This window comes from Phocoena sinus, chromosome 2 (genome assembly GCF_008692025.1).
Source record: "Phocoena sinus isolate mPhoSin1 chromosome 2, mPhoSin1.pri, whole genome shotgun sequence".
Classification (NCBI taxonomy): Eukaryota; Metazoa; Chordata; class Mammalia; order Artiodactyla; family Phocoenidae; genus Phocoena; species Phocoena sinus.
This window is the reverse complement of record NC_045764.1, coordinates 99,237,672-99,262,193: the sequence shown is the minus strand read 5'-3', so window position 1 is coordinate 99,262,193 and position 24,522 is coordinate 99,237,672. Positions and strand designations below refer to the sequence as shown.

The 24,522-nt window shown below is 44.8% G+C and overlaps 1 protein-coding gene across 1 annotated transcript; it reads right to left on the bottom strand.

Annotated features, from left to right (window-relative positions):
- Positions 1-16,862: 16,862 nt before the first annotated feature.
- Positions 16,863-20,761, bottom strand: GJD2 (gap junction protein delta 2). Its single transcript, XM_032623835.1, has 2 exons — positions 20,170-20,761; positions 16,863-19,155 (listed from the first exon to the last, which is right to left on the bottom strand). The coding sequence occupies exons 1-2, from the start codon at positions 20,238-20,240 to the stop codon at positions 18,261-18,263; spliced, it is 966 nt and encodes a 321-aa protein (XP_032479726.1). The 5' UTR covers positions 20,241-20,761; the 3' UTR covers positions 16,863-18,260.
- Positions 20,762-24,522: the final 3,761 nt, after the last annotated feature.

Here is a 24,522-nt window from a genome sequence, read left to right as displayed (position 1 = left end):
TATACATATAGCTGATTCACTTTGTTATACAGCAGAAACTAACACACCACTGTAAAACAATTATACTCTAATGAAGGTGTTTAAAAAAATGTTATTATAGAGATTTTACACACATAAAGTAGACAGACTCATATGATTCCCCATGTAACAATCAACAAGCTTCAACCATATCCACATTCATCCATCTTGGTTCTTGATGGTCTTTTAAGCTGGGGGCCCTCAGAGAGAAAAGAAAATTCTGTAGGGTTAGGGGCCTTGGAGTGGGGTCTACAGGATGGTTGCACAGTCTCCTCCATGGGGCAACTGCAGAAAAAGAAGAGGCATTGAACTCCAGAAGCACGGCCACCAAGAGCGGAGGGGTCTCCAGTGCCGTCAGAGGCAGGAAGGTGGAGCAGATCATACAAGAGGGAGTTTTTCCAGCCCCAGTGGAAAATGCTAAATATTGGAAGACTCTTCAGAGTTAAAAGAAATGCAAAGTGTAGTCCCCACTGTCCCACATAAACAGATGGCCTGTTTGTGATAGCCAAGTAAGATTAATGCTCAGATGTCACCACTGAGACATGGTCTTGAGGGGCCTTGGTATCAGGATTCCCTTGTTTTGATCTTGCTCTGGTTCCTCTCTGTCCTGGTTAATGATTTACAAGTGACACCGTGGTAACGGCTAAAGGACTCTCTCTCCCTGTTCTCTTTAAGGGCAGGAAGTAATCCTGAGCCCGGGGACAAACCCATCACCCATGATTAGAGCTGCACCCAGGACATTGTTGGAGATGACTGGAGCTTTGCTCAATGAGATGGCAGGTCCCCAGCCTGACACTCTGCTGACAGCTGCTGTTTCTCTCTCTCTCTCTCTCTCTCTCTCTCTCTCTCTCTCTCTCTCTCTCTCTCCCTCCCTCATGCCAGAAGGACATTTATATAAGTGCCACTGGCTCGGTACTGAGTAAACCAAGATAAGAAATGAAATGGCTGGATTCAGCAGGGTAGTGGAGTGCATTTTCCCACACTGAGGAAGCACAGCCCCAGTACTGCCAAGATGAGCCAGTCGTTCTCGGGAGATTCTCATGCTGGGGGTTTGTCCTCCCCTCACGGCTCTTTGGGGCTCAGGACTTTATTCCTGGGATGGAGGCAGCTACCAGCCCTGATACCTATCTCACAGGGGAGTTGGGAGATCAGATGAGATGGTGAACGGGGAGGCGTTTTGTTAACTGCAAAATGCCACGGCTGTCGTAAAGGATTCACATTTCTACTACCCTTTTGCATGGCACTGGGGGACCTGCCTCCTGCATTCAGTCAGGCCTTCCCGCAGCCTGAAATCCAGGTCTTCTTCTTGAGGAGGAAATCTTCAGTCAGGATCTATTTCTGAATGACAGCCGCTCCTGAAAAGAATCCACCAATATTTATGATTCACATGCGAAAATGTGTCAAACATGTTTAGTAAGCTCCCCATGAATTCCTCATGCCTAGCAACCCAAACAGAAAAAGCAACATATGGAGCTTGTGGTTAGTTGATACCAACTCAATCTGAGTGAACAAACAAACTTGTCTATTTTTCCAAATGGGAACCTGGTACAAGTATTATTGCCTGTGTGGGAGGTAAATGACACTCTTGCTGCTTGAATTTAGTTACCTCTATTTTTTCAGAGTGAAATGTGTATTCCTGGCAAAGAGAGACGACCATTGAATCTAGCGTGTATGTCCTCTGAGGTTCCAACACACCTCTATGTCCTGCCTTTTCCAATTCCAAACCCTCAACTACAGGAGTCGCTCCTCCCTCCTGAGCACATTGTATCAGGCATCACAGCAGTAGCAGTTTTCTCCAGGGGAAAGCACGTGGCCATTAGCTCCACTTCAGGCAGCAAACCATGTGTGTGAGTCTGAATGAGAAGAAACCAGAGAAGAAAGAAACACTTTTTCTAACTGGGCTCTTGCCTCAGGTCCAGGGAGGAGATTTCAGCTCAACACAGGGAAGAACTTTCAAGCCATCAGAGCTGCCAGAACATAGAGCAGACTCTCTTGAAGGGAAGCAGCTCCTCACCAGCAGATGGGAGCAGCCACTGGGAACGGATGCTGTATAGAGAATTCAAACATCCAAGAAGAGGCTGGACTAGCTGCATACAACACCACTGCCACCCCGGGAGCCTGTGAGCCTACGAGAGAGCTGAACGGCTGATAAAAAGTAGGAGTCCCGGGCTTCCCTGGTGGCGCAGTGGTTGAGAGTCCGCCTGCCGATGCAGGGGACACAGGTTCGTGCCCCGGTCCGGGAAGATCCCACATGCCGCGGAGCGGCTGGGCCCGTGAGCCATGGCCGCTGAGCCTGTGCGTCCGGAGCCTGTGCTCCGCAACGGGAGAGGCCACAACAGCGAGAGACCCGCCCACCGCAAAAAAAAAAAAAAAGGAGTCCCCCCTACGCTGCTGGTGGGAATGTAAACTGGTGCAGCCACTATGGAGAACAGTATAGAGGTTCCTCAAAAAACCTAAAAATAGCGTTGTCATATGATCTAGCAATCCCACTCCTGGGCATATATCCAGACCAAACTGTAATTCAAAAAGATACATGCACCCCGACATTCATAGCAACACTGTTAGGGAACTGTTGACCGAAACCTCCCGCCTCGGCCAGGCACGATGATAGCCACTTGCCTCAGCTGTCTCACAACAGGAGGTCCCAATAAAGACCGTGGCGCTGCCAACAAAAACTAACCGGGAGAATTCAGGAGGGGCCGAAAGGAGGGCGGGCACGCCAGCCCACGGGAGGGAGGAGAAGATTTGTCCTGCCAACCTCCCGGAATCCTCATGCTGGCTGAGAGAGAGATGCGCGCGCCACCAGGAAGGACCCTGAGTCAGAATGATTGGCCAGAGACAAGCCGGAAACTAAGCCCATCACCATAAAACCTGAGGTTGTGAGCCACGTGGCAGAGCAGTCCTTCTGCTCTCTGCCTGGGCGCCCCTCGCCAATAAAATCTTTTGCTTTGTCAGCACGTGTCTCTCCTCAGACAATTCATTCCTGAGTGTTAGGCAAGAGCCCCCTCTTGGGCCCTGGAAGGGGGTCCACCTTCCTGCAACAACACTATCCACAGTAGCCAAGACGTGGAAACAACCTAAATTTCTATCGACAGATGAGTGGATAAAGAAGATATGGTGTGTGTGTGTATATATATATATATATATATATATATATATATATACACACAATGGAATATTACTCAGCCATCAACAAGAATGAAATAATGCCATTTGCAGCAACATGGATGGGCCTGGAGATTATCATACTAAGTGAAGTAAGTCAGATAGAGAAAAACAAATATCATGTGATATCGCTTATACGTGGAATCTAAAATATGACACAAGTGAACTTATCTATGAAACAGACTCACAGACATAGAGAACAGACCTGTGGTTGCCAAGGCGGAGGTGGGTGAGGGAGGGATGGAGTGGGAGTCTGGGGTTAGCAGATGCAAACTATTATATATAGAATGGATAAACAACAAGGTCCTACTGTATAGCACAGGGAACTATATTCAGTGTCCTGTGATAAACCATAATGGAAAAGAATATGAAAAAGATTATATATATGTATATATACACACATATATATATAACTGAATCACTTTGCTGTACAGCAGAAATAAACACAACATTGTAAATCAACTATACTTGAATAAAATAAATTAAAAAGCAAAAGTAGGAGAGCCCGCGGTGGTATTGTTTGAGTGAGCTAGAAAGATCACGCTTAAAAATATTTTCATTGACACCTATTATTCCATCATCAGTAATATCCTCTTTCGGGTCAAACATTTTTCTTTTATTAAGGTTTTTTCTTTTTTTTAAAGGAGTAGTAATTTTAAAACTTCATCCTTGGAGTAAATGAACTTACAAAAATTCCTCCCCCCTCCCAAGAGAGAAAAGATGGAAACCCCATAAAATCATGAACAGAAAGAAAAAAAGAAGTAAGGAAGTAGAGAGAGAGGGAGAGAGAACGAAAGAAGGAGGGAGGGAGGGAGGAAGGAAGGGAGGGAGGGAGGAAGGAAGGAAGGAAGGAAGGACGGAGGGAGAAGGGAGGGGAAGGGAGGAGGGAGGGGGGAGGGAGGAGGGATGGGGGAGGGAGGAAGGTCTATGAGAAATTTTGCCCACAGCACAGTTGTTTGGGACCAAGTCTGATAAGGGCTGAGCCACCTTTAGAATTTCTCGAATATTTGTGGAGTATGTCTTACAAATATTTCCTCTCCAACATCCCAATAATCTAGCTCTGTACCTGGCCAATCTCAGTAGAGATTCTACCTTCAAATCTACCCACTGCCTCCCGGACCTTACCCCTTACTCCACCCAACTCCCCCACGCACCAAGTTTCAGAATTCTAAGATTGTCAGTGGGGAGGGTAAATTCTGCCAAGAGCCTTCCCCTCTTTACGTGTCAGTGACTTGAGCTCTTATCTCTGCCCTTCCACCTCCGGTTGCTCCCTTAAGCCCATTATAAGATTCTGGTGAAGACAAAATTAACAAAAGGCTTTGTAATTAGGTTCTCTTTCCTCATAGCCTAGGGCAAGCTAGCCACTCATCTCAGTTTTTCCACCTGTAGTTTACAGTTTGGGTCTAAACTACCTTCCTCACAAGAATATTGCGTTAGCGTAGCACAGAGTTGATGCTTGTGTCAGTCAGGGCCCAGGCTGGACGTTGGTGGCACATTTAATCTGAGTGTTTTGAGAAGACTTTCATGAATAAACAATTGACAAAAGTTAAGCCACAGAAGGCCAGACAGTGTTAAACCTCCTACTTTCCTCTAAAGGCAGTAAGTTAAAATTCTTGAAGATTATAAAATTAAATATATCATAATTGTATCATATTCAAGTATCATAAATTATATTCTATTTGTGGAAAATCCGTAAGTTGAATTAAATTTAAATTTCCCCAATTTCTTTACCGCTCAAGGACAGGTATATATTCCTTGCAGACTTCTCTACATGCAAATACATACAGCCCAAAATGAGTTCATACCACACTTAGTGCTCTGTAACCTCTCTGGGCCCCAGCTTCCTCTTCTCTAACTCTAAAATGGGCCCAGAGGCTTGTTGTGGTTACCAATGCATTATTACATGTAAAGCTCTTAATAAGTACTCAATAAGTAAAATTATTTGTTTTTCACTCAGCAATACAGGAGTTCATTGAGGATACTATATGCCGGACACTGTACATAAGAACTTCACAGCTATTAATTCAATAAATGAGTCCATTAGTAGTGCCTCAACAAGATCAGGGTCATGGATAATAAATAACAATAAGGTTCAAATTTCTCTGTGGCTTTATTTATTTATTTATATTTCTCCTTTTATTTATTTATTTTTAACATCTTTATTGGAATATAATTGCTTTACATTGTTGTGTTTCTGCTGTATAACAAAGTGAATCAGCTATACATATGCATATATCCCCATATCTCCTCCCTCTTACATCTCCTTCCCACTTTCCCTATCCACCCCTCTAGGTGGTCACAAAGCACTGAGCTGATCTCCCTATGCTATGCGGCTGCTTCCCACTAGCTATCTACTTTACATTTGGTAGTGTATATATGTCCGTGCTACTCTCTCACTTCGTCCCAGCTTACCCTTCCTCCTCCCCATGTCCTCAAGTCCATTCTCTATGTTTGCATCTTTATTCCTGTCCTGCTTCTAGGTTCTTCAGAACCATTTTTTAAAATTTTAGATTCCATATATATATGTTAGCATACGGTATTTGTTTTTCTCTTTCTGACTCACTTCACTCTGTATGACAGACTCTAGGTCCATCCACCTCACTACAAATAACTCAATTTCGTTTCTTTTTATGGTTGAGTAATATTCCATTGTATATATGTGCCACATCTTCTTTATCCATTCATCTGTCGATGGACACTTAGGTTGCTTCCAGGTCCTGGCTATTGTAAATAGTGCTGCAATGAACATTGTAGTACATGTCTCTTTTTGAATTATGGTTTTCTCAGGGTATATGCCCAGGAGTGGGATTGCTGGGTCATACGGTAGTTCTATTTTTCATTTTTTAAGGAACCTCCATACTGTTCTCTTCTCCGTGGCTTTAGACTTTGTTCTATGTGCTTTGCAATGTCTCCAAAAGTTTTGTTTATTTAATCATGTTCTTGTCTGTCCAAGGTTAAAATAAGTTTCCCTTGGCCCAGAAAAGCCCTCTGAAGAGCACAGATATCCACATGAACTGTAAAGGCGTCAATATTAGGAATAGCAGACATTCTAGTAACTGCAGGTTTGGGTTTCGAGCATGCTTCGCTTCAATCCTGACTCTGTGCCTGGCTGACTGGTATTAAAGAATAAGTGTCTCTAAACCCCACTTTCTCATCTGTAAGACAGGGCTACTTTCTATTCTGTCTTACAAGGTTGTTGAGGGAGGACTGTGGGAGAATGTGGATGATAGCATCTTGTTGGACAATATAAAAGTCTACACAAATGGAAGTAGTTTATTTAGGCCCTGCAACAGAGCCAAGTTCTAGGTAAATAAAAAGGGATTTCCAGCTCGTGCATTTCTCTTTCTAACCACTTCTTCAGCAAGGAGGCCAATGTCCTGGCTGCCCAGTCCACCTTCTCTGGTGTCAAAGCTGGATTATATCATGTACTCCCTATACATATCACCTGGTCCTCCCGTCAAATTGACCGTTGGAGTCACGGCATTGGCCTGAGACAAACTGTGGGATGAGAAAAAGCTGATGTCCTTGCCAGGTTCCTCTTTCTATGTTTCTTTTCTCCTTCTTCAGTATCCTCTTGCAGACAGGGCTGTGATAAATTCAATGTACCAACAGCCACATCCAATCACCTAGAGTCTCATTAATAGTAATAATCATGATTATAATAAACCAATAACATTTATTAAGCACTTAGTAGGTAACAAGCAATGAGAAGAGTTCTTTACAAACATAATCAAGTTTATGACTCCCAACAACCAATGAGATAGATGGCTTTATTATTTCCATTTCACAGATCTGGAATCGGAGGTTTAGCAAGGTTAAGTAACTGCCCAGATCACACAACTAGAAAGTGAGAGTCAAGAAGCTAATTCAGTGTCTGACCCACAGCTGAGTCTCAGTAAATACCTGTAGAACGAATGTGTCAATATTAATCAGAGATGATCATGGGACGCTACTACATTGCATGTCACTATTATTTTTGTAGGGCAGGTGACTCTAAAGCCTGTGCTTGCAACTACTTGCCAGCTACCTGTCATTCTCCTATATTCCTAATTTATTATTATTCCTTTGACCCCAGAAATCCCCCAAGTACATGCTAGATACGAAATCTACCCCCACAAAGTATGCAGACAAGTGAAGTTAGTTGGCCTTCCAATTTTCTTAAAACAATACTCTTTCTACCCACCACTCACCTCCCTTCTTCCCTCATTCCTTAAAAAAGAAATTGTTACGTCGTTGTATTTTCTCACCCAGGAAAGTCTTTTTAAGTACCAGCCACCCTCATTTCAACACCCTGGGATCCTAGGAGTGCCAGAGAGAGGTGTGGTGAGGAGAGCGAGTATATCAAAGTGAGGAATCAGTGCCTTCTGAGCTCATTAGCACCCAGGCACAGAGAAGGAAACTGCTATTTTTATCAAATGCACCTTCATTTAAATAAATTTCAGGGTAACTTGATAGAAAAAGAGTTCCTTTGGAAATATGTGTTCCTTTTAATAAGGGCTGGTTATCTTACATGCCCTTTCTAGCCTAGCTGTATCCCCAGATAAGTAACTTATAAGTTTTTACATCGGTTTCTTTATGAAATCTCCATCTCAGCCACTTGGGTTCTAGCCCAGGCATAGGCCTGACAGGAGACGTATAAAAGCTTGGTGGCTGAGTGGAGCGCCACCTCTGTGCCCAGGAGATAGGGCTTCATGCCTTCCTTGTGATTCACCAGCTGGCTTTTGAATACTTAGTGTGTGTTCCAACCATATGATTCCTTTAGCTAAGGCTGCTTCATGACCCAATGCATGAGCTGGCCTTCAGGATTTAATTAGATGCATTTGTTTTCTCACAGCTGTGCCGTCCTTTTATGGTCACTCCAGGATGCTTCCCTGACCTGGTTACGCATTATGCTCATCCTCAACCCTTGGACCAAGAATTTTGTCTCAATCTCAGGAGTCACAGCCTCCCAGAGTCTCAGTGTTGACATCTTGTATTTAGAGGGTTAGCTCCCATTACAAACACACACACACACACACACACACACACACACACACACACACACTTACTGATTGTTTTCAATAACAGACAAAAATGAATCTAAAAATTTTTTTTCCTTCACCTTTCCGCCCAAAACAAATTTGAGGAGACTTTCTGTGTCTTCCTGTCTCATAAGCTAGTTTTGCCAGAATCTCAGAAATTACCTGCTTCTTGAACTTTCTCATGAATGACCAACATCTACTAACACTCTCACAGTCACTTTTTGAAAATTTGGCAAAACGTAGCAACAAGCGTTAAGTGCCTACTCTGTAATCCAGTTATCCTGAAGAAGCAATCCAGGAAGTGTACAAAGGTGTTAACCTCACTATTGTGCATGACAGTGACAACTGGTAACAATCCAAATATCCAAAATTAGGGAACTGTTCAAGTAGATTGTGGTACCACCATATTATGGAACATATATCCACTAATCAAAAACACGTTGTGAAGGTATTTTTGATGTGGAAAATACTGACTATTTCCAAGTGGAAAAAAGTCTACAAAATAGTATGGACACTGTGATGTTACCTTTAGGAGCCCCGCATCCATGGTCCTGTGTGTACCCATCTCTCTAGCTACTGTATAGAAGTCTTACACAGGTGTACACGAAAGGACAGACACAGGTAACAATGATTCTCTTTGAGTGACAGATTTTTTTTGTTGTGCTTCTCTCTGCCCTGAATGTGCATTACTTTTGTAATGAGGGGAAATAAGTGCTGGGGTTTTTTGCAAAGAAAAAGTGCTGCTTTTCATTTCCTCTCTCATCCCTGGAATCACAGAAAATAGCTAAGGGGAAGATCCCATGTCAGACCTGGCTACCCTGTCAGGATGCTCACTTCAGCTTCCTCTGGTCTGCAGTCCAGGTGAAAGACTGTTCTAACTGTCCTGAACAAATTGCAGTTCCCAGGGACCAAGACCGACATCCTTCTCTAAAGACTGGACTGTCACATTTCCTTGCAACCTCTTTGGAAGTATAGGAAACCACTTTCTGAGAATATATTCATTTCCCTCCTTACATTTCTAGATATCTCTCTTGACAATCTAAAGCTTAGCATTTGACTAGTCAAGATGGAAAGTACATCAGATTATAAGTCAGAGAACAGGGCTCTGTCTCACCTGTATTAAAACTAACGGTGGTTTTGGACAAGCCACCAAAACTGAAGCTCTGAGGTTTTGCTCCTTTAAGGAAAAGCAAGTACCACCCATTCTGTCCTCTGCACACTCCATAAACAGGGGTTGCAGAGACCAAATAAGACAGTACACAGGGAAGAGGTGAGAAAAAGCATCTACTCAAATGTTTACTATCACTATCATGATTGTTAAAATGGTCATTATTATCACTATTACAGCTCTTATAACTGAAGAAACCAATAGCTGATATTATAATTTGACTTTAGTTTCTGGAAAGGGAGAAAAAATATCCCTATGTCCAGGTCACAAAGTTATCTTTGGCCTACAGCATCAATTGAGGTTATATTCTTATAAAAGAAAAGATTGACTTTGGGCATCAGATGCATATAGTCTGCTTGCTTCTCTAGAGGAAGGCTCTGGAACTCTATTGTTCATGCTCTTATCCATCTGTGATTGGCTCTCTCTCACCTCTGCCTTTTCCTTGTAAAGAAAGACCAGCCTGGGCTTCCCTGGTGGCACAGTGGTTGAGAGTCCGCCTGCCGATGCAGGGGACACGGGTTCGTGCCCCGGTCCGGGAAGATCCCACATGCCATGGAGCGGCTGGGTCCGTGAGCCATGGCCGCTGAGCCTGAGCGTCCGGAGCCTGTGCTCCGCAACGGGAGAGGCCACAGCAGTGAGAGGCCCGTGTATCGCAAAAAAAAAAAAAAAAAAAAAAAAAAAAAAGAAAGACCAGCCCCAAGCTGCTTCCTTTGGTTTTCTCTGACATGTCTTCTGTATCTTTAGTGCCTAGCTCAGAGCTGAGCATGTATAAATACTGCATTCAGTATATATGTGCAAAAATAATAAATGAATTTTCTGAGTTCCTTTTAGGCAAAGCATAGTGATGGAAAAAATGGGGCAGGGAGAGAAGCTTCGAAACAACAACGGGAAACACTCACCAATGAGCATGCAGGGCAGGTCATCCATGGGCTCCTGGAAGAGAGAGAGAGAAACCTGCAGAGAAGCTGCAGTCAGGATGGGTAAGAGTCAGAGGTATTCTTCATGGCCTAAGGGAGCCTGAGCTCCATCTGTAACCCCCCATACTGACCAGGGGTTCTGGAAGAAATGTTCAAGAACATGGTCTCTCAGAGTAGGGAGTGTGGAGATGCCCAAGGTGCTCCCAGAGATAGACGTTTACCCACATGCACAACTGGGGAAAAAGGCCATAGGTCTGTGGCCTTGAGTTAATCCTCTGACGTGGATCAAGCCCAGGAATATGGTGTCTCAGAGCTGGATGGGCCATATGCTTAACCAAGACAAGATCTCCTTCTCTTCAACACTGTTGCCAACTCATGACTCTCATGACCTATGCTGGGAGAGATATGGGCTAGGAGTCAGAAGAACTCTGACTTTGCAAATAATTGCTAGCAACCTTTGTCCACCCAGGCTATCCTTGCCTGACAACTTGACAAGCTACTTTCTTAATCCCACCCTGCCTCAACTTCCATCTAACCTGGAGCTCTTCATTCAGGCATACTCTCTGGATCTAAGTTGTATCTACAAAATGAAGAAGTGAATGGAATGACCTTTCCCATCCCACCTCAAGGTGATTTACTTACTCAAGCAATAGACATTTATGAAGCCTTGTTCTGTCTGGACCAGGAACTGCAGAAACAATGGTGACTATGATGTGGCAATGCCTTGGAAAACCTCACAGTCTCATGTTGCACCAAGACACGCCAAGAAGAGAACATTTGGTGGGGTTAAGGAGGAAGAGAAATGTCCCAATGAAAGATGTACCGAGAGAAAGGTAGCAGACCACAACACCAGGTTTCCTGAGACCTTATATAGCAGAGCTTTCTTGATGGTAATGTCCTGACATGTTAAAACTTGGCTTCAACATCACATTGCATGGGCTGAAGTCTAGACATGGCCATGGACTAGCTGTATGCCCTAGGCAAGTTGACTTAACATCTACATATTTTGGTTTCCTCATCTAAAAAATGGAGGTAATCATACGTAGCACTCTTCTTTCAGGGTTGTTGTGAGGGTTAAGGAGGAAGTGTTTAACATGTATTTGCTATTATTGAGATCATGAAGAGAAATCTTTAGACCATTCAGATTTCGTATAAAAAAACCTTCAGGAATTTTTTCTTTTATTATATTCGGGAAAATAGAAAATATGGAGGGAAGGAAATAGAAAATTAATCAAAAAGGAAACAAAAAGATTTTTTGGAGAAAGCAATTCATTTGCAAAAAGCTTGGTCCCTACCTGGAGACAGGTACAAGCGATAAAATTTCCCCAGATCAAACGTCTCAGAGGTATCAAAATTCACCAATTCTATATTTAGGTGCCCATATGTTCCCACTGGACAGAGTTGCCCACAAATACAGACATTTCAGTGGACAGAGCAGCAATTTTCAAAAAGATTTCCCTTTCAGGAGAGGGAGATGATACAAAGCTTAATCTGTTCTAAGTGATTCTGAAATATTGTATCAATTCACAGCAGGAAGGTCATCGTAGTAAATAAGCATGAGGATTCTGCTCAGTGTCTGGGATTTAGCTGACTAACTCCCACTAATGTTAATGGAGCCATGCTGCCAAATCCCCAACCTTCACCCTGGATATTTGTTCTAATCCTTTACTGTTGAGATTGAAATGTGTTTTCCAAATCAAGGCTGATCCTGAGATGGAATCTCAGCTTGGTCAGAAAGGGACAGTATGGCTGATGCCTGGGGACCTAAAAGTACTGAAAACGATGGCATTAAGAGGCTTTGCTGAAAGGTGTGTCTTCACATTTCTCCCCAATTCAGTGCAGCTTCCTTTGCCCGGTGTACAATGTGGTCCACTCCACTCACCTTCCAAACTCACTTGCCACCACTTCTCTCTGTGAAGTCCAGGCAAAACAAAATACCCCAGTTCTCCACTATGTCCCAGACTCCTCTGCTGGAGGTGAATGTTTATGTTGGTCCCCACTTCCTTCTTTATTCTTCAAGGAGACCCATCTCGATACCACCTCGATGGTGACATTTTTCTAGACCTGCTCCCTGCCTTCAACACACACACATACACACACTGGATGTGATGGCTCCCTCCTTAGATCTCAGAATACCTTGTAAGCCCTTGCACACCATCAGTGCCCAAGAAAGCAGTGAATTGAATTGAATGACTTTCTATTGCATGATGTTTGGGGAGACTGGAACTTTCAGGGAAGGGGTTGGGTATTGGGGAGCTGGGGTGTAGTTATAGATGATAGGTCTTTTATTTATTAAGTTAAGTAAACATGTTTTAGAGAGCATCCTCGTCTTTGGAGTCAGAGAGAAGAACTGATCCATTCCTCAGAACTGGTTTGCCCCAGCTGACAGACACTTAGAACACTGGCCTGGGTGAACCAAAGATCTGATTCACAACAGCAGGTTGTGCATTGGTATTTGGCACCAGTGTCCTCTCAGACACCTCTCTATACGCTCATTTGGCTTACAGCCCCAAGACCCAAAGCTGACAAGAGCCACTGAACACATTTTAGCCACAATACTCATTTGGGCTGGGTTCCACCAGGTCTTCTTGAGCTAACACACCATCTGTCTGGTGTGTGACAATCTCCTAAAGGAACGTAATCTTTGAGTAGTCATAAAGCTGGCTCGCCATGCCTGATTGAGTATCAGAGGCCTGGCTGGGATGGGATGGATAATTTACCCTTGGTCTGCTCTGATTTTAATTGCTTCTATGGAACCTGCAGGAGGTCTGGAAGTATGAAAAGCAGAGGATGGTCTGTGCTCACCATTTCTTCTTTCTCACTTCCCACTCACTCACTCACCAAGTCTAGTGGATGGTTTCGAGGCCTTTAGCTATCTGGTATTTAGCTATTTTATCTAGCTGAATGCTTATTAAAGTTGCATACTCAGAATAGGCCTTCTTCCTTGAGATTCCACCTCCCTGAACTTTATGAAACCACTTTGCAACTTGCCTTTGCAACTTGCCCTTTCACCCCCCAAACTGAGCTTCTCCTCCTCTGTCCACTCCAGGCTCTATCCTTGGTCAGCCCCTCTCACCGCCAGGGCCACTGCTTCTACTCCTAAAGTCTGAGAATTTTTGCTAGCCTTCCATCTAGAGCATCTCATCACTAACCTTGCACGTGGCGTAAGCAAGGGCAACTCTGTTGTGAGGACCTCACACTTCCCTTCTGGCCCTTTCCCAATTTCTCCTCCAAATATCTGGTTGTCGTAATTTTATGCTAATGTCTCTGAATCCCTAGTCCTCCACCCTGACTACACATTCGATCCCCTAGAAATTGGAAAATAAAATACAGATGCCCAGGCTACAGCATCAGAGATTCTAATTTAGGTTGTCTGGAGTGGGGCAAAGGCATTCATATTCTTTAAGTATTATTTTCCCATTATTACTGACATAAAATTTTATCTGTTTGTCTGAGAAGCAGCTTTGACAGCCCTTCTCAAGAGCTGAGACTTAGGTGTTATTATCTCCAGGGTTCGAGGCCCTGGAGCAGGAACTCAATGGCAGTGGATTGTCTTAAGTAAAGTAGCCACACAACTTGGTTTGCTCAGGACAGATCCAATTTACACCCATTGTTCTGGCGTTCCATTCAATTAGCTATCTGCCCCTTTCATTCTCAAAGGTATCCCATTTTGTACAATAAATTATATAAGCCTCCCCCCTGCAACCATAAGGGTACTTAAGGTTTGAAAATACTTAGTATTATGGGCTAAATTGTGTCTTCCAGGTCAGAATGTGACTGTATTTAAAGATAGGGCCTTTAAAGGGTGATTAAGTTAAAATGAGGTCATTAGGGTCTGCCCTAATTCAATCTGACTTGTGTCTTCATAAAGAAGAGGAGATTAAGACACAGAGAGAGACACTAGGGGTGCACATGTACAGAGGAATGACCACGTGAGGACACAGAGAGAAGGTGACCACCTGCAAAGCAAGGAGAGGTCTCAGAAGAAACTAATCCTGCCAACACCTTGATCTTGGACCTCTAGTTTCCAGAACTGCGAGAAAATAAATTCTTGACTTTCAAGTCACCAAGTCCGTGATATTTTGTTATGGTAGCCTGAGCAGACTAATATACTTGGTAAAATATAAAGTAAGTAAAACCAATATAAATATAAATAAATATTGTTTCCTAAATATTCCAATCCTCCAGGACGAATGCTTACATCATTTTCCAAGAAACTCACTGTCTTGATCTTAAGTCTTTCGGTTTCCTCAACCATTCAGTAAAGGCCTTGACTTAATGTCTCCGAAGGATGCTTTTAGCATCCGTGTATTCTGAGTCTGTAAGACTGTTGCCAGATGGAAAACTGAGGCACCCATCTCTCTGGTAGTAGATAAGATGGTGATAATGAATGTCACATATGGTTACAGTCGGTTAGGCACGGTTCCCACCCTCAAGGAGCCATACACCGATCTGGAAACATCTCATCTCCACGCAGCAAGGAACAGAGTGACTTTTATGGAGGCTCAGTGCAGGTGCACTTAGCTAGCCTGGAGGAGAGTTTAGAATAAGTTTCTGTGTGAACAGACAGCCAGACTGATTTTTAGTGGGTGAAGAGGAACACACCCAGTGAAAGGAGGTAGTGGGACAGGTATTCCCTGCAGAAGAAACAGCATTTTAAAAAAAAGAAAGAAAGAAAAGCAGAGGTAAAAGGGAAACCATGTTCTTTCTGGTACTTTCTTCATTTCCCGCACCCTTGATTTTAAATCCAGTCCTTTTCCTCTGCTCTCAGAGGTCAGTGAGTACAGCTATTATCCTTCATATTTTTTAACCCTTTAAATATTTGAGGACTTAAAAATGACAAATTCTGTGCTTTAAGCTTTCTTTTCCCCGGGCTAAGTAATTTCAGTCTCTCCAGGCTATTCTTCAAGCCTTTAAACTCACAGTTCACACATTAGCACTCATCACCCCACCAACATGCATGCGCCCACACACACATTCACACACACACACACACACATTGTGCACACACGGGCCAAAAGGGCCTGTGGTTCGCCAAAAGGCTCTTAAATTTAAGAGAATAGATTGGTGTTGTCCTATCAAAAGTACAGGTTAAGGTCACATCCATCACATAGCTATGTGAACCATCAAATTATCAGTGTGTTTCCCTCATTAAATAGAAAGCAAAAGAATCAAACTGACACACATCAGTCATTCTGAGGGATGACTCTATATGCCCAGAGGAAGGTGTGTTCCCTGCTCCACTACCGACAAGTGAATTAATACTCTTACCATTTGAGGGTGTTTGGAAGCATCAAAGAGCTGAAATAGATCAGCCCCACTGATATGGGATGCATTTCTACCAGGAAATACTATCGTTTCTCCAATCTCACATCACGGCATAAATACAACAGCCCTTGTTTTCCACACAGCTTCCTACTTCTTTCACGCCCAAGCGTAAGCTAAGAGCTCTCAAAAAACACTCTTCCTCCATCTCTGGGAGGTGTCTTAAAACATTTTTAGCTCACCAGATACAAAACAGAGGAGGATCTCTTTCTTTATTCAAGGATAATCCTTTTCAACTGCCTGTTTATACCGCAGATGGAAACCTATAGATTGAAATAAACATATTTTCATTCTAAAATTGGCATCTGTACGGCAATAGTTAAAGGATGCAACAATTGTGTTTGAAAAGCAAGCATCCAGGAAATTCCACATTGCTTTGCAATATTCAGACAAAGGACGCATTGGAATTAGAAGGTGAATAGCATTTAAGAACTGAGGAAGAGTACTGGTCTACCGAACTAATGGGACCGCAGGTAGACAGAAAATGCCAAACATGCTAGTAAAATGTGTGGGTAAAATGTAATATCTTAGGACATATAAGCAAAGGATCAGTCTCCTTTGAAAGAACCCAATAAGAAATGCTTGATTAAAAGTCTAGAATTGTGCTGTATGATACAGTAGCAACCAACCATACATGGCTATTTAAATTAATTAAAATTAAATAGAATTAGAAATTTAGTTCTTCAGTTGCAGTAGCCACATTCTTAGAGCTCAACAGTCATTGTCATACTGAGCAGCAAAGATAGTAGACATTACCATCATTACACAAAGTTGTATTGGACAGTGCTGGTCTAGAAGGTTCTGTTTGACTCTTGGGTTAGCATCATTTAAACATCAAGCCTTAAAGAGATGATAGGGAGCACAGCATGCTGCTAGATGTAACAACTGATAGCATGAAAGTACGGTGGAAAGGGAAAAATAATTCCACTCCTGGAATAAACTAATATGTTACAGCATTGACATTTTATTACAAGAAATATCCTTAGACAAGCAGAGAAATCTTGGACTAGAATGGAAAGGAGTTAGTAAATACTACTATTTGAATACCTCCTCACACACTTCTATACATTCACAAAATGCACGAGCCTCTTCTCATCTGTTAGTGGCTGGACTTTATCAGTCATCCCTCAAATACTTTTCAACCGTCCTTCACTTCCTGCCCCCAAAGTAACAAAACAGTTTGAACATATATTTAAATAAATAGAATCCCAATCAAAATAGAAAATTGCAGACTCTTCCCATTAAAAAAAAAAAAGGCAAGAACTTTATTTTAAACAGATCCTCGGTTGTGTGTTACACCACGTCCATATCTAAACCAAAAACCATAATGATAATGCAAAGGAAACAGAGGGCTTCATAAAAGCACATGAGCCAAATATTATTCTCGGCCAATGCTTTAACTAAATACGCAGTGGATGTGAAAGGTACAGGATGGCACTTAAATAAATATGAGCAAAGAGAAGGAAACATATTCACAGTCCAAAGCAACAGGTTTTTGAACCTTTGGTATATATCTCAAATAAGCATCCGTAAACACGTGTTAGCCAATAGTGTTTAGTTCCAGGTTTCTTAAGCCAGTGATTGTGTGTGTTTCAAAAATAGCTGATAAAATAATAAATCAGGATTGACATGGGCTGATTAAGGTCTCTGGTGTGAGCACACAGGTAAATTCAAACCATGGCAAAATGAAGTGCAGCTGTGTTGCACAGCAAAACTATACAAGAAAATGAGTGAAATACACCAGTTAGAAATTCTGTGGCTCGGGTAGACACCCTTGATATTAACAACAACAACAGCAAATACATTTTTAATGCTGTCCAAAGTCCACAATCTGGAAGGCAGAAATATCCCAAAGCTCATAACCACATGCCTAACAGGGCAACAACCATCCCACAGGACTATTATAGTTGCATATTTCAATTCCCTCCCTCCCACCCAACACCCTGCCCCTAATAAACAGCACCAGTGCAGTTCGAGTTAGAAAACTGGAAATACTGAGACATTCCTAAGGTTTTCATAATGACTAAGGGCCAGTGAGACGGGGCTATAATGCGAACCTCTGCCATGGCCATTCTCCAAAAAGCACCCCATGGAATTCCCTCTAGCTTTGCAGATAAACCATATTAGGTCTACTGTAAGGCCAGATTGAGAAAAAAAGCTGGCATGCTATCCTGGGCGGAGGGAGAGGGGCATGCTGATGGGAGAGGTACATGAAGGATGCCTCAAGGATGTTTGTCCTGCAGCCCAGGATGGAAGGATGTGTTGAGATAGGTCACAAATTGTGTACCAATAAAATATTTGACTCACGCCATTCACCAGAATACAGAGCTTAGCAGAGCTAAGTCCTGCTTGGTAGCCGTGCAAGTCCACTGTGATCAGGATCAAACTGGACCACAAAACAAAAGGACTCAAAGAAGTCCAACTCATCCTCTCAGCACTCTATCCAACTGTCTCTGGAACCAGTGGTGTGACGTAATCATTCTACTTTCTCTCCTCTCCCATTGAGGCAAGATCTTCTCTTAACCAGCCTTATTCTACATCTCAGCGATGACAGCCACATAAATGAGGGCAGATAGAGCCACTCTCCATAGTCGTCTGCGCTTGGGGCTACTTGTCATCCCCCAGGCCTTTCCAAAACCTGCCCTTTCACACATAGGCAGAGTCGCTGGACTGAGTCCTGCCAAAATTGGGAACACTGACCCGTGGCAGGTCCTTGTTGCGGATCTCATAGACTGACTTCCTCTTGGCCTGGGCCCCTCGCACGGCCAGCTTGATCTTGCGCCAGCCCAGGTGGTTGAGTTCAGCCAGGTTCAGCACAACACAGATGCCACTCACAGCAAACATGAACACTAGAAAGACAGTCTTCTCAGTAGGCCGGGACACATAACATTCCACCTCCTTGATGCAGGGGTAGCGGTCACACTCATACAACCCTGGGACGCTGAAGCCATACAGAAAGTATTGGCCCACCAGAAACCCAATCTCCAGGGCATTTCGGAACACCACTTGGATAATGTAGAAGCGGGAGATGCCTTCCTGCCTTCGGAGCTTGGACCGTGCTGCAGTGCGCAACCCCGATGGGTGTGGAGTCAGCTCCTTAACCTCTAGACAATCTGGCTCCGTCTCCTTGCTTGTGTTCTCTGTGTTCTGCAGCACCCCATTGACAATGGCACTTTGCAACTTCTTGTCTTCTCGTTTGCCAACACCACTGCTCCCACCCCCAGGTCCTCCAGCGCTCCCCATGGACTCAGGGGGATCTCTGTCCAGGGCTAGGAAGACAGTAGAGTAGCGGCGTTCTCGCTGCTTGGCAGACTGGTGCACAGAGTAAGTGATGAAGCAGAGACTGGGGGTACACACCATTATGATCTGGAAGACCCAGTAACGTATGTGGGAGATGGGGAAGGCGCGGTCATAGCAGGCCTGGTTACAGCCGGGCTGCAGGGTGTTGCACACAAACATGGTCTGCTCATCATCGTACACCGTCTCCCCGACAATGGCCACAATAAGGATGCGGAAGATCACCACCACAGTCAACAGGATCCTGAGCAGTGGACAAAGGAGGGAGAGAGGTTCTCATGGGCTGAGTCACTGACTTAGGAAACCCCTACGCCTCCCTTCCCAGCTCCGTCCTTGATTGGGGAGCTATCCATCCTTCGTGGTACTGAACTGGGAATCCAGCAAACCGTTTTGTCTCTTCCCTTGCTGCAGGATGTTGGTAGACTGGGAACACTTCATACTACAGGGATCTCAAGCATGTGTACCTCCCTACACTGGACTTGGTGTATTTGCAACAGATCGATTACATGGAATGTAGAGAGGCACAAAACACACCTTCACTCTGGATACGGCAAATGTACATGGGATAGCTGAACACAGAGAATACAAAGTCTACACACAGAATATGTATATAACTACTCCAAGAGGATATTTAGTTTAGCCTCAGTATGAATATGGAACTTAAGCTTTACATAAACAGATAGCTATGACTATATATACACATATATACATGAATATATATAGTATTTATGTATGTGAATATACATATATACACATATAGAGACACATAAAGTGTCAATTGGGTGTGTCGGTTTCTGGCACTGTAAGTTTTAACAGGCAAATCAGTTTAGCTTAATAAATGTTTGTTGGGAAAAGATACATCTGCTCTGAAGAGCAAATCTGTCTCCCCATTTGCCCTTCTCTGTCCAAATACAATCCTGCCTTCTTTGTAGATTCTATTTAGGGAACCGGATGAAGATTGGCTCCGACTCCAGAGAGTGGGGGGACCACGACGGAGCCAATAACTCCTTTGCTAATGGGAGAAGAGTGAATCCCCTGGTGGTGCCTCAAAGGGAAGGGACGAGGAGCTGCCGGAGGAGGAGGGCATCACTGGGCATCAGGCAATCCCTCAATGCCCGGAACACAGGCGCATGGGCCAAGGATGATGGCAAGGGGTCAGAGGATGGTCTGAGGGCTGTCGGGACTCGGTCTAGACTTTAGAAAGGACTCCCGGGGGCCGCCCGACGGGGCCGGCTGATGACCGGCTCGGCGCCCTTACCTCCCGATCATAGTGGAGTGCTGCTGCACCGCGGCTTCCAGCAGCCTCTCCAAGATGGTCCATTCCCCCATCGCTGTGCATCCGGAGGCAGCAGACAAAGACTGGGCAGTACCGGGCACGTCCCCGCTCCTGGCCACTCCCCGGGCCTCACCTCCCGACTGGGAGCGAATTGCCCCCCAATTAAAGAATCAAACAAAATTTTTTAAAAATCCACGATTCCCCTCTCCCTTTTATTGTACTTAAAAGAGGGAAATGGGGAAGGAAACCCAAGCACGCCCAACTGATGGGCAGCTGGCGCGGTCCGGAGGTCGGCCACGAACCGCCAGCGCCGTCCGGGGGTCAGGTCTGGAGCCGGCGGATGCCCGGGCGAGGGGCGGGGCGGAGCGGGGGTGGCCGCGTGCAGGTCCTCGAGCTCCCGCCCACCCGAGCGAGGTCTTTGGGCCCCACTCACCGCCGGGGGTTGGGAGCCAAAAAAGGGTCCAGGCCCCAGCCCCCGCGCCTGGCACTTCAGCGGGCACCGGCCGCTCCCGCGCTGCCGCCTCCGAAGCCGGGGCGGAGCGCGCGGAGCCGGCTGTAGGGCTCGGGAATCCGCGGCCGCCGCCTCTAATCCGGCCTTAAGTAGTCTCCGCCTGCGTCACGCCAGGTCGGCGGAGGGGAGTCGAGCGCTGCGGGCGGCTGTAGCTGCGCGCCGGAGCCCGAGGGGCAGGGGATGCGCGCAGGGAGAGAGGGGGCCAGAGTCCTGGGGCCCCGGCAGGGAGTGGGGCGACTTCGAGAGGAAGGATCGCAGCGCCCCTCGGGGCTTCTCCGGGTGCCCAGGTAACCTCACCTGACCGCCAGTCCCCGGCAGGAGGGGCAGCCTGGAGCAGACTCGCGGGTGAGTGGGGAGGGGCGTGAGTAGGTAGTTTAGGGTCTCTCCGCACATCCCTCACCTTTTGCTTTTTGTCTTTGGTGATACAACCGAAATTCCCTCACCGAATGCAGACGCTGGATGGGGGAAGGAGAGCGGGGGCAACAGTAGGACGCTTTTCAGTCTCCCTTGGAGAGGACTGCTTGGCTAAGAGTAAGTCTGCGGTCGGTGCCTTCGTGGATCCGACGCAGGGGTGAGGAAAGCTTGATTAGAGTCCATTTAGGCTGAAGCTTAAATGTAGGTGTGAAGCTGCCTCTGAGGATGGGGGTCTGAGCACAAGACTCTACCAAAGAGGTGCCTAGTTTGAGCGAGTGGGTGACCATGGTTGAAGGACTCGCTTCCGCATCGCAAATCCAGACGCTCTGCTATTCTTAAATGTCTATCTATCTATTATCTATCTATCGATCCATCCATCTCTTATTTGTTTGTTTGTTTGGAGGAGGGGGTACTTCTTGGGTAAACTGTGATCTAATCTGAATCTAAGGAGGCCCAGTATTCAACTAGCAAGAATAGCCACTCACAGTCTCACCCCGCCCTCACTTTCGTTTTCCGACCTCGGCTTTCTTCTCGCTCAATCAGCAGATCCTGCTTTGTGTTTTTAAATTTACGTTTTGCTGTCAGTTCTATCTAGAGCAACTGCTTAACTGGTCACTAGAAAATTAAAACAATCACACCAGGCTGCTAATTAGCTCAGGGAGTCAGTATTAGAAGACATAGCAGTTGAGTGTTTCATGTATCTGTTCCAAAAGCACAATGAATAAGTGGTTGTCACCCTTTAAAAAATACAGCTGTGAAAAAGTTGCTGACTTGCTCTAGGCAGGTAATGCAGCCTTAATTATCCACAGGGATCATAGCACATATATATATGTATTGCATAAGGCACACCGTGATGAGCCTTCAGTTTGAGACCATAGGAGTTGCTTGGGTAGCTGGTGGCCCAGCGACTGGGAAGAAGGGTACAGAGCATAGGCTTGAGTTCACTCACAGTGCACCTCTGCATAAAATGATGTGTAAAAGCACAACCCAAGCTTCGGTGAGAGAGGGATCGGTGAGATCTCGCGTAGACCTGACACCTGTACGCCAAGGAAGCCACTTTTCACTGCAAAGGGGTAAAAGAGTCCACTGACAATGGAGAAAGGCATAGGGTGTAAATGGAACTTTAGGGTTATGGCAGGTGCTCCTTATTTCCTGCTGGGTAGAGAGGAGGTGCAAAGATGGGAATGGTTGGATATCCTATTGTCGAATCCACCTCCAGATGGAATGGTGATCTCCCAACTCAGACTTGGTGTTTTTTCTCAGACTTCCCTCCTGCTCCCTCAGGCTCTGGCTCCCTGTATTCCCTCCTTCTCCAGCAGACTGTTTGGGGCAAAGGATCTCAGACAAGAAGTGAATGAATGAGAAAGTCCCAAGGGAAATCTGTTTCACATATTAAATGTCCCAAAATAGGCTGCACAATTCAAAATCATTACGTTTTATATATGTGGCTTTCCCAAACGCTTAAAGATAGTGACCGAAGGACACAGATTGCAGGAAAGACATCTTAAATGTTCTCACAGTGCAGTTTTTTTAAATGTATTTACTTAATTTATTTTTTGGGTCTTCGCTGCTGTGCGTGGGCTTTCTCTAGCTGTGGCGAGCAGGGGCTACTCTTTGTTGCAGTGCGCGGGCTTAGTGCAATGGCTTCTCTTGTTGCGGAGCACCGACTCTAGGCGCGCGGGCTTCAGTAGTTGTGGCACCTGGGCTCAGTAGTTGTGCTCACGGGCTCTAGAGTGCAGGCTCAGTAGTTGTGGTGCACAGGTTAGCTGTTCTGCGGCATGTGAGATCTTCCCAGACCAGGGCTTGAACCCGTGTCCCCTGCATTGGCAGGCAGATTCTTAACTACTGTGTCACCAGGGAAATCCCCACAGTGCAGTTTTGAAGCACTAGGCTATGACTAAATTGTTGACCATTAATTAGTTTATTATTTTAAAATATACATTAACATGACATATAGATTCAACATATGAGCACATGTGTATACATGTGTGTAACACAAAAAAACACCTATATACAGAATCTATATTTGAAAAAGACTCTTCTATTAGATTTGGTAGCCTTTTTTTCTTTAATTATTTTTTATTTATTCATTTATTTATTTATTTTGGCTGCTCCTCGTGGCTTGCGGCATCTTAGTTCCTTTGCCAGGGATTAAACCTAGGCCCAGGCAGTGAAGGCACCAAGTCCTAACAACTGAACTTCCAGGGAATTCCCTGGTAGGCTGCTTTTAGATAAAAACCTTATTCTCACCACTACACCTTGAAAACAGTGCACTGTTTTTATTTTTAAAAATCATTCAGGTCTTTCCTGGTGGCGCAGTGGTTGAGAGTCCGCCTGCCGATGCAGGGGACACGGGTTCGTGCCCTGGTCCGGGAAGATCTCACGTGCCGCGGAGCGACTGGGCCCGTGAGCCGTGGCCACTGAGCCTGCGCGTCCGGAGCCTGTGCTCTGCAACGGGAGAGGCCATGACAGTGAGAGGCCCGTGTACTGAAAAACAAAAAAATCATTCATAAATTGTGTTTTACATTACTATGTTGTTTCCTTTTTTTATCTTTAAAATTTTTTTGAAGTATAGTTAATGTACAATATTATATGAGTTACAGGTGTACGATATAATGATTCACGATTTGTAAATGTTATACTCCCTTTATAATTATTATAAAATATTGGTTATATTCCCCATGTTGTACAATATATCCTTATAGTTTATTTTATACCTAATAGTTTGTACCTCTTAATCCTTTACCCCACACTGCCCCTCCCCCCTTCCCTCTCCTCACTGGTAACCACCAGTTTGTTCTCTGTACCTGTGAGTCTGCTTCTTTTGTTACATTCACTAGTTTGTTGTATTTTTTTAAGATTTCACACATAAGTGATATCATACAGCATTCGTCTTTGTCTGAAATTTCAGCTAGCATAAAGCCCTCCAAGTCCAGCCATGTTGCTGCAAATGGCAAAATTTCATTCTTTTATGTGTTTCCTTTTTTTGAGCCCAATCACTTTTTTTTTTTTTTTTTTTTTATGCGTTACGCGGGCCTCTCACTGTTGTGGCCTCTCCCACTGAGGAGCACAGGCTCCGGACGCGCAGGCTCAGCAGCCATGGCTCACGGGCCCAACCGCTCCGCGGCATGTGGGATCTTCCCGGACCGGGGCATGAACCCGGGTCCCCTGCATCGGCAGGCGGACTCTCAACCACTGCGCCACCAGGGAAGCCCCCCCAATCACTTTTAATTAATAAATTGTCCTGGTCGTGCAGCAATAATATGAAAATGTTCTATGTAGAGCCAGGCATCTCTGTTTCCTCAGCACGTTGTCTCAACCAACTAGATTCTGACTCTCTCAATTCCCCTCTGATTGAAGATCCCATTTAACTCAGTTGGGAAGTTCTTTCCATTAACTCTTATTTAAAA

Excerpts from the sequence above, each read along its gene's own strand:
- GJD2 (XM_032623835.1), bottom strand. The coding sequence starts at position 20,240 with ATGGGGGAATGGACCATCTTGGAGAGGCTGCTGGAAGCCGCGGTGCAG. Across the intron at positions 19,156-20,169 it reads CACTCCACTATGATCGGGAG|GATCCTGTTGACTGTGGTGG; the intron begins GTAAGGGCGCCG and ends TCCACTGCTCAG.